This window comes from Mandrillus leucophaeus, unplaced genomic scaffold (assembly GCF_000951045.1).
Source record: "Mandrillus leucophaeus isolate KB7577 unplaced genomic scaffold, Mleu.le_1.0 Scaffold35, whole genome shotgun sequence".
Classification (NCBI taxonomy): domain Eukaryota; kingdom Metazoa; phylum Chordata; class Mammalia; order Primates; family Cercopithecidae; genus Mandrillus; species Mandrillus leucophaeus.
Window position 1 is genome coordinate 2,284,850 of NW_012103698.1, and position 12,562 is coordinate 2,297,411.

The window sequence follows — 12,562 nt, forward strand, 5'->3', positions numbered from 1 at the left end:
TAGCCAGGATGGTCTCGATCTCCTGACCTCGTGATCCGCCCGCCTCGGCCTCCCAAAGTGCTGGGATTACAGGCTTGAGCCACCGCGCCCGGCTCTCTTGGACTTTCAAAACATGGCTTTAAGACTTGCCACTCAGGATGCAATCCTTAGACTAAATCTGATCCCTTTGTTAAAATGGCATAACGTTTATTTACAATATTTGTACAGTTTTGAGTGACAAGTCAGGACTTCACAAAAGCAGAACCATTCTTTTTGAAGGAAAGTGGCAGGCAGTAGACTTTCCCTACACCTGCCAGAAGCAAGACAGACAAACAGATCTATAAACATTATGAACTAGGCAGACGGACGCTGGCCTTTTTGCTTCTTGGAAGGAACTGAAAAAATGCATAAAAACAACCTTGGGTGCTGCCCCCTTCAACAATGAAACCACACTGTGGAGGGAGGGGGGCCCACCGAGGCAACTCCCCAGCACAAGATACAGCGTGAACCACCCAGAAATCCTCGTTGGTAGGACAAAGCCAATGTCTTAATGCCTGGCCAAGATCTTGGGTCAGAGGCCCTGCCTCAGCTGAGACTGGAGACAAGTCCTTAGTCTTGATCCCAATCGCTACTGAGGCTACTCGGGTGGAGTTACCCTTCGGTCTTCTTTGGCTGGCTTTTCTCCCTGCTGTGGGCATTGGCATCTCATGGGGGTTTCAGCAGCTGTGTGTGGGGAGGTGGTGGCAAAGTGGCTACAGTGTGATGCAGTTTTAATAAAAATTTTATTACACAGCCATAATGTAATCAACACTTCTCCAAATCCAAATGATACTAAATACAGATCTACATGGTGGATCAAAATGACTCCAGCGAATTATCTGGATTCTATAATTTCATGTCTTTTAAAACCAGAAATCAAAAAAAGTCCAAGTTCATCATGATAGGAGAGGTCCCAGCAGCTCCAGGACTCTGCTGAAGTCCAGGCAATGTTAACAGTCTGTGATTCCACATTTACACAATGGTCTATAAAGAGTTGCGGTCAATGGACTATTCAAGTATATATGATTTTAACGAGTCCATCACCACTCCTTTGCCCAACTGAACTGTGTCACAGCTACCACATAGCTGTTACAGTCGTATTTAGCAATTTTACAGTCATAATACTCCTTTAAAACCATCCATTGCTGCTTTAAAAAAAAAAGTAAACTAAGTTAAAGCGACACTGAGGCTCTACTAAACCCAGAAGTTACCAAGTTCATTTTTATGTTTAAATACAACTTACAAGTCCATGATTTCCCATCATCCCCCTTCCTTGTACAAAAGCAGGGTGAAGAAGCACAAAGCAGAGCTTTTAGATTCCTCTCTTGTGGAGACCAGGAGCTCTCAGCTGTTCCTTTAGCTTAGTTCTTGGTATATATAGTCAGCTGTACTTTGTTCTGAAAGATTTGTTAAATGCCACTTTTATTTACACTTGGAGCTTTACACCTGAGAATGATTATCAAGCAGTCAGCTTATCTCTTTTCAAACATTTCATAAAGACATACACACACCTCTGCTGGCTTCGCCCTAGCTGCACAATATATATGCTGACCATATATATGTATACACACACACAGAACTGCACATGCTTGAAACATTTGCAACCTAAATCTTTTTGAGATGGAGTCTCACTCTGTCACCCAGACTGGAGTGCAGCGGCGCAATCTCGGCTCACCACAACCTCCGCCTCCCAGGTTCAAGGGATTCTCCTGTCTCAGCCCCCCAAGTAGCTGGGATTACAGGCGCGCACCACCATGCCCGGCTAAGTTTTGAAGTTTTAGTAGAGATGGGGTTTCACCATGTTGGTCAGACTGGTCTTGAACTCCTGACCTCAGGTGATCCACCCGCCTCGGCCTCCCAAAGTGCTGGGATTACAGGCATGAGCCACCACGCCCGGCGTAACCTAAATCTTTTTGTGTTCGCTCTCCACATTCATATTCAGAAATTTCTCTTAAAAACAAAACAAAATGTAATTCTTGCCAAAACAGCAAAACAGAATCACTAGGAAGAGGCTGGTATACTGGGTGAGAAAAAGAAGTTCTATGTTCAGCCAAGAAGCTGTGGGCTGTACCCATGGGATGAGCAAGACATTCGCTGCCCTCCCTGGTACCTGGCCGTGGGCTTCCCTCCCGCACCTGCCAGGACACAGCCTGCAGGTCAGGGGGCTAAACTGGGGAGTTTTCTCCAAAGTTGGGAAGGGATGGGGAAGAGTAGGTGGGGATGGGGAAGTTACACAGCTACAGCAGTCAGGCCTGTTTAGTAAGAAGAATCACATTTAATGAGTTTCTTTCTTGCAGTTTCAGATGCTCAAGTACAGCTGAAAAAAATCTGAAACAGCTATAGACCCATGACAGACTGATACAAAGAGTACTGCATTTTAAAAAAATGATAAAAAAATCCACACACTTACACACACACACATACACACTCTCGCTCTCAAATTAGACCCCCCCCCACAAATGTACACTTTTTGGAAACTAAACTGGTTTTGAAACCCCTTCTTCCAAAAAGAAGGGCAGAAGAGAAAGATGAAGAGAGGGAGGACCGCAGGTGCCCAATCCCCGCTCCCTCCACAAGGTCAGGGGCCGAATGTTCAATGGGTGGGCCAAGGCAGTCTGGAGAGAAGACCGCCCAGTGCTGCTGCTATTGCCCCAGGGGCTCCAGCAAGATTCCCAGCTCCATGGTAATACTGAATGCGTGCAGAGTGGCCAATGAACTGCGCGGTTAAAAAAACAAAAGGCAAACACAAATCTAAAGACATGGATAAAGCCCAAGAGAGCCCAGGCCCACACTGGGTGGGGCCCTGGGGGAGGGGAGGCTGGTGGGAGATGGTGTGCAGACAGGGAGGTCTATACAGCAAATGGTTTATATTACAGATGACTGGCAGTTTAGAGTCTCTTCCCAGTTCGACAGCTGCTCCAGCCCAAAGAGGCTCAATCAAAGGAAAGGAGGAAAGGTGGGCGCTGCGATGGGGCATGCGGGGTCAGAAGCAGCAGGCTGCGTGTGCTCAAATAAGCCCTCGCCGTTTTTTGTAGTCTTCCAAGTTCAGAGATCTCCTTGGAGCCCCATCCTTGGCTGGTGGAGCCTTGGAGGTGATGGCTAAAGCCTTTGACTCTGTGGGAAAGAAGAGCAAGTTGGCAGCTGAGGTCCCACAAAGTCCTCTTAGTCCCGTGCTGCGCCCCTGCAGGCAGCCTCCCGACTGTGGCCCTGTTCCCTCTCACCATACCTGCAGCCTGTCTTGGCCTGGCCTGTGGATGCTGATGAGCCAACATTCCCCTTTCTTCCCTTAAAGTGGGCTTCCTTGTTGCCCCAGAGAACCATGGATCCATCTGGTCCTCAGCCCTCACCACCCGCCCCACCCTCACATACCTGAGCTGGGAACTTGTAAATCAATCTTCACATCAAAATCATGTACTTTGAACAGATCTTCTGAGAGGTCACTGGCTGACTTAGAATTCAAATCTTTATCTTTGCCTTGACCCTGGAATGTGAAGAGGAAAACTAATGGTAAGAGCATAAATGCAAGTGGATTTCTAGCAGCAGCAGCCACTAACGGTAAAAAGCTCTTATTTGAGTTCATTACATTTTCCTACTAAGGCGCCTTTCTGATTCCTTCTCTCAGAGGGAGGCCACGGACAAAGAGCTTTCTCTCCTGAAGGCTGAAAGCACAGAGAAGAGGGCAGGCTCATGTCTGTGGTATGAAGGTAGAAAGGGTGGGCTTAAGGCAACGGGTCACCTCCTGACCTAAGATTTCAGAAGTCCTGAGACCGGTTAGACTCCAGCAGGAAAAGAGGAAGAGACTTAACTTGGACGGGTAACTGCTTTTTTTTTTTTTTTTTTTTTTTTTGAGATGGGCGTCTCGCTCTTGTCATCCAGGCTGGAGTACAATGGAGCGATCGTAGATCACTGCAACCTCTCCCTCCCAGGTTCATGAGATTCTCCTGCCTCAGCCTCCTAGCTGGGATTACAGGAACCCACCACCACACTAATTTTTTTCTATTTTTAGTAGAGACGGGGTTTCACCATGTTGGCCAGGCTGGTCTCGAACTCCTGACCTCAGGTGATTCACCCACTTCCACCTCCCAAAGTGCTGGGATTACAGGCATGAGCCACTGCACCTGGCCAGAAAACTGCTTTTAAATGTGCCGTTTTCAATGAGCTTTCACTTTTACAATATCTGATCTTTGTATGTTATCTCTCCTCCTGTGAAGTTGGCAGGGTATATAGTAGTACCCTCATTTTACACAGGAGAAAAGGGGGGATGCTGAAGGCTAGAAGCCAGCTGCTGAAGGACAGTCAAGGCCCTAGGTAAGTAGTGGTGTTAGGTTTGGAATTAAGGTTATCTGTTGATTATATTTGCAAATAACTGGGATGGGGAAGGGGCTCCAAGAGGGACTCCCTGTTCCTCCAGGTGGAAAAATCAAGCCCAGACTAGACAAGGTGCTTGTTTGGTGCCTCAGCTAGCAGCCTCGCTCAGCAGGCAACAGGGTGGTACCGCACTTGCCTTGCTCATTTCCTTTGGAGCATCTGGTAACACTCCAGAACCGTATTTTGCATTCAGCTGGGCCAAGATGGCAGCTTGAACAGCTGGGTCTCTGGACTGGGAGAGAAAATCAGTTATTTTAGAGATTGTTTGACACTCACAGAGTCCTACTGCCAGATTCTTTCCCACCTACCAAACTAACATCACAAGCACCACAGCGGGCCCATCAGCAGCTAGTGGGGTTTTCCTCAAAGCAGCAAAAAAAAAAAAAAAAGGCAATTAAAAGCTTGAAAGCCAAGCCCAGCCCAGCCAGGCCCTAGCTAAGGGCCACATTACTAATGTCTGCTGCACTGTAAACCCACCCTGTTACAGGAGGGTCAGTCACTAGGTTTTTGTAAATCCATGCCACGTTTTCACTGCCTATATGCCCAACAGCAAGATAAAAAAGGAAGTATCCAGACCCAAGAGCTTCAGACAAGCAAATCCCAGCTAAGAAAACATTATTTTTAACTTCGTTATTAATTTCCTAATGGAATTCATTTTCTGTCCTAGAATCTAGGTCCTGACTAAAATGTCCTCTTTCGGCACTCACGTTAGAAACGATGGTAGGCTTGCACTGGCGCCGGGTAAACGGATCCATCTGTTGGTTTTTCATGTTGTGACTTTCAGCCTGAAACAGAGAGCATGCACCACAGAACTGTATCTCCATCCCCCACCCTTTCACCATAAGCTCACAAGCAAGCAAGTCTTTGCAAGCGACTGAAAAGAAAAAAAAAAAAAGCGATCATCCTTTTCCTTTTTTAAAAAATTTTGTGTGAGATGGAGTCTCGCTCTGTCGCCTAGGCTGAAGTGCAGTGGCGCAATCTCAGCTCACTGCAACTGCTGCCTCTCAGGTTCGAGTGGTTCTCCTGCCTTAGCCTCTCCAGCAGCTGGGACTACAGGTGCAAGTCACCACGCCCAGCTAATTTTTGTATTTTTAGTAGAGACAGGGTTTCACCATGTTGCCTAGGCTGGTAAACTCCTGACCTCAGGTGATCCACCCACCTCAGCCTCCCAAAGTGCTAGGATTACAGGCGTGAGCCACCATGCCCAGCTAATTTTTTTCATTTTTTAGATGGATTCTCGCTCTGTTGCCCAGGCTAAAGAGGAGCGGTATCAGCTAACTGCAACCTCTGCCTCCCAGGTTCAAGCAATTCTCGTGCCTCAGCCTCCCAAGTAGCTCGGGTTACAGGTGTGCACCATCATGTCCAGCTCATTTTTATATTTTCAGTAGAGATAGGGTTTCGTCATGTTGGCCAGGCTGGTCTCAAACTCCTGACCTCAGGTGATCCACCCACCTCGGCCTCCCAAAGTGCTGGGGTTACAGGCGTGAGCCACCGCGCCCAGCATATTATCCTTTCCCTTCAAGAATACCAGAGTAGATATGGGGGCAACAACCAAGAAACAGAAATTGAGAAAAAACCTGTGGAGTAGAACTAAGGGTGGGAAAAGGCAGGACAGGGCAGAAGACTGCTGCTTTTCATTAGGAATAAATTACATCGATGTATGTGGACATACAGAGAGTGTGTGTATATGTTAAGTGCATATGTTATTTCAATAATTAAAAAATAAACTTGGGCAAGATGTAGAAAAGATGTCATGGTTTATTAATTAACTTTGTTTTAGTGATTCAGATAAAGTGTTCTTACCACAAGGGCCTTCTCAGACTCTACAATGTTCCATTCCCGGTTCCGTTGGTTGATGTAACTGTGGGGTGAGTAAGAAGGATGAGTCAATGGCTGTGAAACGACAGAGGGAGGGAACCACTGAGCCCTGAACCCGGCTATCTATGGGGTCAGTGCAGCACAAAGTGTACAGGCCACAGGCTTGCCTCATAATTTTGGCCAAGGTCTGTGGGCCAAAAATAGGCTCCATAACACACCTGATAGCGGATATGTTCTTGGTCCGCTGGCGGTCCAGGGCCTCTGCCCGTTCCTCCAGCTCATTCAGCTGATCTTGGATTTGTTTGGCCTTGTCCTGATCCCCCAGATCCTCAGCCATGGCCTACACAGAGAGATGTGTGAGTTCTTGGCTACATACAACTGACTGTATATCAAGTATCCCCTTACTTCTGGCACAGGCAAAGGTATCTCATGTGGTGAGCAAAGGACAGGAGATGTGGAAGAAAACTGCAGAAGTACTTTACAAATACAAGATATAATTTATATTATAGTAGTGCACAGTACAGTGGGGAACACCTTCCCATATAGCTACCTGGCTGTGGGTCCCTGGCGGCAGTAGAACGCCAGGCCTCACAGGGTGGCTAAACCACCATAACAAGGCCCACCCCAACCCGGTGTGAAGAATGGAAAATCACCAGCCACAGGTGGCCTCGATAGTGTCATCTGTCTGTTCAGACTCAGTGCTGAATACCACCCAGGGTCTATTTTATTACACAGGAAGCTGAAGTGACTAGAAAGTAAGAAGACTGGCACGCAGGAGATCAGTTTGAATTTAGGGAATGGAAAATGGCCAAGGAACGTTACCCAGGCGCCAAGAACACACTGTGTTGCTTATAATCGAGCCCAGAATTTTCTCCCAATCCTGCCACCACTAACTTGGCAGAGGATGAACAAGTTTGATTTCTACATCTCCTTACAGGATGAGGAAAGAGGCTCGAGTACAACTCCTTACCTTTTCCTTCAGTAGCTGAGTCTTCTTCATAGCGTAGTTGGGTGGAGCTTTTCTGAACCTTTCTTTCTCTTTTACAATCTGTACCAGAGAGGAGATACCAGCAGTGAGGTATTCCTAAGCTATTTTTGCAGACAGGCTAAGTGAGCCCATTTTGGATGCAAACAGCTAGTTACAAGGGGGCTGCTCTTCCTATGGCAGTGCCATGCCCCAGAGAGAGACAGAGCGGGTTCATTCCAAGGGATACTATGCTGCTTCCCGGGTCACGGAGATTCTTCTGGGACAGTCTGAAGGAACATGCACCAAGAAACAGCAGCCCAAGGGCCTGGTAGTGTAAGGCTAGCCACTGTCCAAGAGAACAGAGATCAAATAATTTTACCAAGATGTTTTAGAGAAGGAAAACTCTTGAAGGATCAAGCCTAGCAGAACACAGATCCCGGAACCCTAAATACACTTTAGTGTACGTAGCCTCATTTGTTGTCTCATCTGAACTCTGAATACACTCCAGTCTATGTTAGCCTCATCTGCACATGAGAATGTATAGAAAAAAGCTTGATGAACAATAAATAATAAGGTAGTAATATTAGTATTCCCTCATTTTCATGCATAGCTAAAAATGTCAAGATATAGGGAAATAAAAGAGAATCATGTTCTTCTCTCAACATTGGTTCTTGATGAACTTCCAGGCTCTGGGGCACCAGGTTTCTTACCTCTTCAATGTCCTGATCATTGAATTTATAATTAAGAGCTTCTTTAATAGATAATTCCTTTTTATTGATTTCATCTAGAGTGGGCAACTGCATGCCAGCAGAGAACATCTGGACCAAAAACATGATACAAGGTTATGAGTAGGGATTTTGGAAAGATATTTTTCTCAATATGCACGAACAACTGCTAGGTAATCTCTAGCCACGTACCGCTTCTTTCCACTTCATAAACTCACTTTCGGTGAATTCTTGGTTTGAGACAAACTCTAAACGGAACACGCGTTGGTCATTGCCATGCCTACATGAAAGAGAGACAGCATCTCCAAGAAATGTGCATGTTGACTGTAGTACAAGTAAAGCAACCTTACCAGCCTATGTACTACTTATATATACCTGTTGGAGCGGTTCTCAATCCTAGCTACCCTATAAAATCATCCCAGGCTGTTTTAATGGGCAGCCAAGATTGAGATCCCAAAGCTAGCACTAGAAACCAAATGGGCTTGGTCAGAGCTTCAAAAGTCAGTTTATATTAAAATCCATTACAGTCAGCATCAACAATACGCAACAGAGCCTGGGACAGGGGTACATGCCTGTGGTCGCAGCTCCTCAGGAGACTGAGGTGGGTGGGAGGATCACCTGAGCCCAGGAGTTCCAAGCAGCAGTGCACTATGATGGCACCTAGAACAGTGCCTGGCACACTGTACATTCGGTAAATATTTGCTGAGTGAATGACACTTTCATTTTATTGAAGAGGAAATGAAGTCCATAAAAATGATCTTTCTTGTCACACATGAGGTTATGAGATAGAGCCAGAACCAGAAGCAAGCCTCTTGGCCATGCTTGCCAAGGAAATGCCAGCGAGGCTCCGGGAGGGTCTCTTACAATGCGACATTTCCTTTCTCTGTGTCCTACCACTTCATATATTTGGTCCCCCCAGAGGAGAGAATATCCTACCTTCCCTATAGACAAAGATGGAATACAAGTCTCCCTCCAAGTGTACCTCGTGGGGATTGCATAAATAGCATTCATGGTAACAAGGCACATCACACAGAGAGAATAGCAGCCCCCAAAGCCAGTGCCTGTTTGAAGTGGAAGCAGAAGCTGCCCCAGAAGTGCCTCCTACCGTAGTTGCAGTCCTTTGTTTGTTCTGGTGCCACCTAGCTGGTAAACTTTGGCGGTTTCCACAACACCTGTAATCTCAGCGACCTAAGTGACAGGACAGAGACACCAGTCAAAACCAGACTCTTCCAGGGCTTTCCACAACACTCTTCCTTTGCGTCTCTCTACCTGAACCCAGACAACTGATCGAGCGCTGAGTAGAGTCCACAGCTGCCAGGGGTTCTGGGCACCCTTCTCAGGTTTAGAATGCAGATGGCCAAGCACAGGGAGCCTTGTGCCCAGCAGGAGCAAGTGCCAGCAGAAGAGGAGCCTGGTGGGGCCCACTGGCAGCTTTTCCTCCAACTAATTCTAACTTACGAGGGATGTATTTGGGATTTCACCAGTTGATTTTTATCAGCCAAATGTGAAGACCATGTAGGTCAGTTTCTGTTGCCAAGCATTTCAGGATATGGCATGGCTGCAGGTCCTCATACAAGAAGATAACACACGTAAAAACCAGACAACTAAGAATAAAACAAAACAAAAACAAGTCAGGCTGGGCGCCGAGGTTCATGCCTGTAATTCCAGCACTTTGGGAGGCTGACATGGGAGGACTACTTGAAGCCAGGAATTTGAGACCAACCAGGGCAACACAGACAGACCCAGTTTCTCTTTTATTTATTTATTTATTTTTTTGAGATAAAGTCTCACTCTGTCGCCCAGGCTGGAGTGCAGTGGCGCGATCTCAGCTCACTACAACCTCTGCCTCCTGGGTTCAAGCGATTCTCCTGCCTCAGCCGCCCAAGTAGCTAGGACTACAGGCATGCACCACCACGCCCGGCTAATTTTTTGTATTTTTAGTAGAGATGGGGTTTCACCATGTTAGCCAGGATGGTATCAACCTCCTCACCTCATGATCCACCCACCCCTCCCAAAGTGCTGGGATTACAGGCATGGGCCACCGCGCCCAGCCGAGACCCAGTCTCTACAAAAAAGAAAAAAAAAATTAGTTGGGCATAGTGGTGTGCACTTATAGTCTTAGCTACTCAAGAGGCTGTCGTAGGAGGATTGAGTACAGGAGTTCAAGGTTGCAGTGAGCTATGATCACACCGCTGCATGCTAGCCTGGCCAACAGGACGAGATCCTATCTCAAACAGACTGGGCAGTGTCTCATGCCTGCAAACCTAGCATTTTGGAAGGCCAAGGCAGGAAGATGGCTTGAGTCCAGGAGTTCCAGATCAGCCTGGGCAACATGGTTAAGACATTGTCTCAAAAAAAAAAACCCCCAACACCTGGGCTGGGCGCGGTGGCTCACGCCTGTAATCCCAGCACTTTGGGAGGCCGAGGAGGGCAGATCACGAGGTCAGGAGATCGAGACCATCCTGGCTAACACGGTGAAACCCCATCTCTACTAAAAATACAAAAAATTAGCTGGGCGTGGTGGCGGGCACCTGTAGTCCCCTGTCTCTTATACACATCTAGATGTGTATAAGAGACAGGTTTGAGACCAGCCTGGCCAACATGGTAAAACTCTGTCTCTACTAAAATACAAAATTAGCCAGGTGTGGTGGCTGGCACCTGTTATCTCAGCTACTCGGGAGGCTGAGACAGGAGAATCGCTTGAACCCAGGAGGCAAAGGTTGCAGTGAGCCAAGATCGCGCCACTGCACTCCAGCCTGGGCAACAGAGCGAGACTCCGTCTCAAAAAAAAAAAAAAAAAAAAAAGGAACATGGCCAGGCATGGTGGCTCACGCCTGTAAACCCAACACTTTGGGAGGTCGAGGTGGGTAGATCACTCGAGCTCAGGGGCTTGAGACCAGCCTGGGCAACATGGTGAATCTGCATCTCTACCAAAAATACAAAAAAACTAGCCAGGAGTGGTGGCTGAAAAAAAAAAAAAAGAGAGAGAGAGAGAAAAGTGTGTATAGTATGCTACCATTAATCTAAGATGGGAGGTGAATCTGTGTACTTATGATTTAAAAAGAAAAAATAATAATATAAAACAATTTTAGGCTCGGAGTGTTGGCTCACACCTGTAATCCCAGTACTTTGGGAGGCCAAGGCAGACGGATCACTTAAGGCCAGGAGTTCAAGACCACCCTGGCCAACATGGCTAAACCTCATCTCTACTAAAAATACACACAAAAAAATGAGCCAGGTGGTGGTGCACGCGTGTAGTCTCAGCTACTCAGGAGGCTGAGGTGGGAGAATTGCTTGAACTCGGGAGGTGAAGGTTGCAGGGAGCTGAGATCGTGCCACTGCACTCCAGACTGAGTAACAGAGCGAGATCCTGTCTCAAAAAAGAGAGATGCACAGATGGACAGATGGACAGAAGGAAAAAAATAACCGCAATGGATTAAAACACATAAAGCATGTTAAAAATCGTGAGTTCACAAGGATATTCAAAACAAATAAAACTCATCGGTCATCTTTGGAAGTTGCTAAGAATTATCTCTCTCTCTCTCTTTAAAGTATTGTGGAAACAGGGTCTCACTATGTTGCCCAGGCTGGTCTTTTTTTTTTTTTTTTTTTTGAGACCCAGGTTGCAGTGCAGTGGTGCGATCTCCACTCACTGCAAGCTCTGCCTCCTGGGTTCACGCCATTCTCCTGCCTCAGCCTCCCAAGTAGCTGGGACTACAGGCGCCCGCCACCACGCCCGGCTAATTTTTTTGTATTTTTAGTAGAGATGGGGTTTTACCGCGTTAGCCAGGATGGTCTCGATCTCCTGACCTCATGATTCGCCCGCCTTGGCCTCCCAAAGTGCTGGAATTACAGGCATGAGCCACTGCACCCGGCCCCAGGCTGGTCTTGAATTACACATGTGAGCCACTGTACCTTGCCAGGAACTATCTCATTCTTTCAAAAACTGGTAAACGAAAGGAAAATTAATCAAGCATTTACCTTGCCTTTCCTGTTCAAAATGTGCCTGGGGGGTAACTCAATAGCTGATTAGAAGTTTCTCTTTATAGAAGCAGGCTAGATAATGAATGAAGAAAGAATGATTGATTTGAAATATCACCATTTTGCAACTCCTAATGAATTAAATTATCTAGGTAATGACCATCAATGGCTACTAGGACAGAACTATTATTTCTTTTTTTTTTTTTGAGATAGAGTCTCACTCTCGTTGCCCAGGTTGGAGTACAATGGTAGGATCTTGGCCCACTGCAACCTCCACTTCTTGGGTTCAAGCGATTCTGGTGCCTCAGCCTTCCAAGTAGCTGGGACTACAGGCATGTGCTACCACACCTGGCTAATTTTTATATTTTTAGTAGAGATGGGATTTCACTATGTTGGCCAGGCTGGTCTCAAACTCCTGGCCTCAAGTGATCCACCCGCTTTGACCTCACTAAGTGCTGGGATTACAGGTGTAAGCCACCGTGCCTGGTGTGGCTATTTTTTGTATTTTTAGTAGAGACAGGGTTACACCATCTTGGCCAGGCTGGTCTTGAACTCCTGGCCTCAAGCAATCCTCACGCCTCAGCCTCCCTAAGTGCTGGGATTACAGGCGTGAGCCACTACACTCAGTCCCACATTATTTTTTGTTGTTGTTTTTTTTAAGATGGAGTCTCACTCTGTTGCCCAG

The 12,562-nt window shown here is 46.8% G+C and overlaps 1 protein-coding gene across 1 annotated transcript in view; it reads right to left on the bottom strand.

The window, feature by feature from the left end:
• Positions 1-165: 165 nt before the first annotated feature.
• RTF1 (Rtf1, Paf1/RNA polymerase II complex component, homolog (S. cerevisiae)) overlaps positions 166-12,562 on the bottom strand; it is a 60,581-nt gene continuing 48,184 nt past the window's right edge. Inside the window, exons 8-17 of the mRNA XM_011989340.1 lie at positions 9,002-9,084; positions 8,089-8,176; positions 7,882-7,989; positions 7,175-7,252; positions 6,423-6,544; positions 6,190-6,247; positions 5,094-5,171; positions 4,523-4,618; positions 3,388-3,499; positions 166-3,132 (exon numbers count right to left, since the gene is read on the bottom strand). Coding sequence (XP_011844730.1) covers positions 3,026-3,132; positions 3,388-3,499; positions 4,523-4,618; positions 5,094-5,171; positions 6,190-6,247; positions 6,423-6,544; positions 7,175-7,252; positions 7,882-7,989; positions 8,089-8,176; positions 9,002-9,084 — 930 coding nt within the window. The 3' untranslated portion in view covers positions 166-3,025. The remainder of the gene's footprint in view (positions 3,133-3,387; positions 3,500-4,522; positions 4,619-5,093; positions 5,172-6,189; positions 6,248-6,422; positions 6,545-7,174; positions 7,253-7,881; positions 7,990-8,088; positions 8,177-9,001; positions 9,085-12,562) is intronic.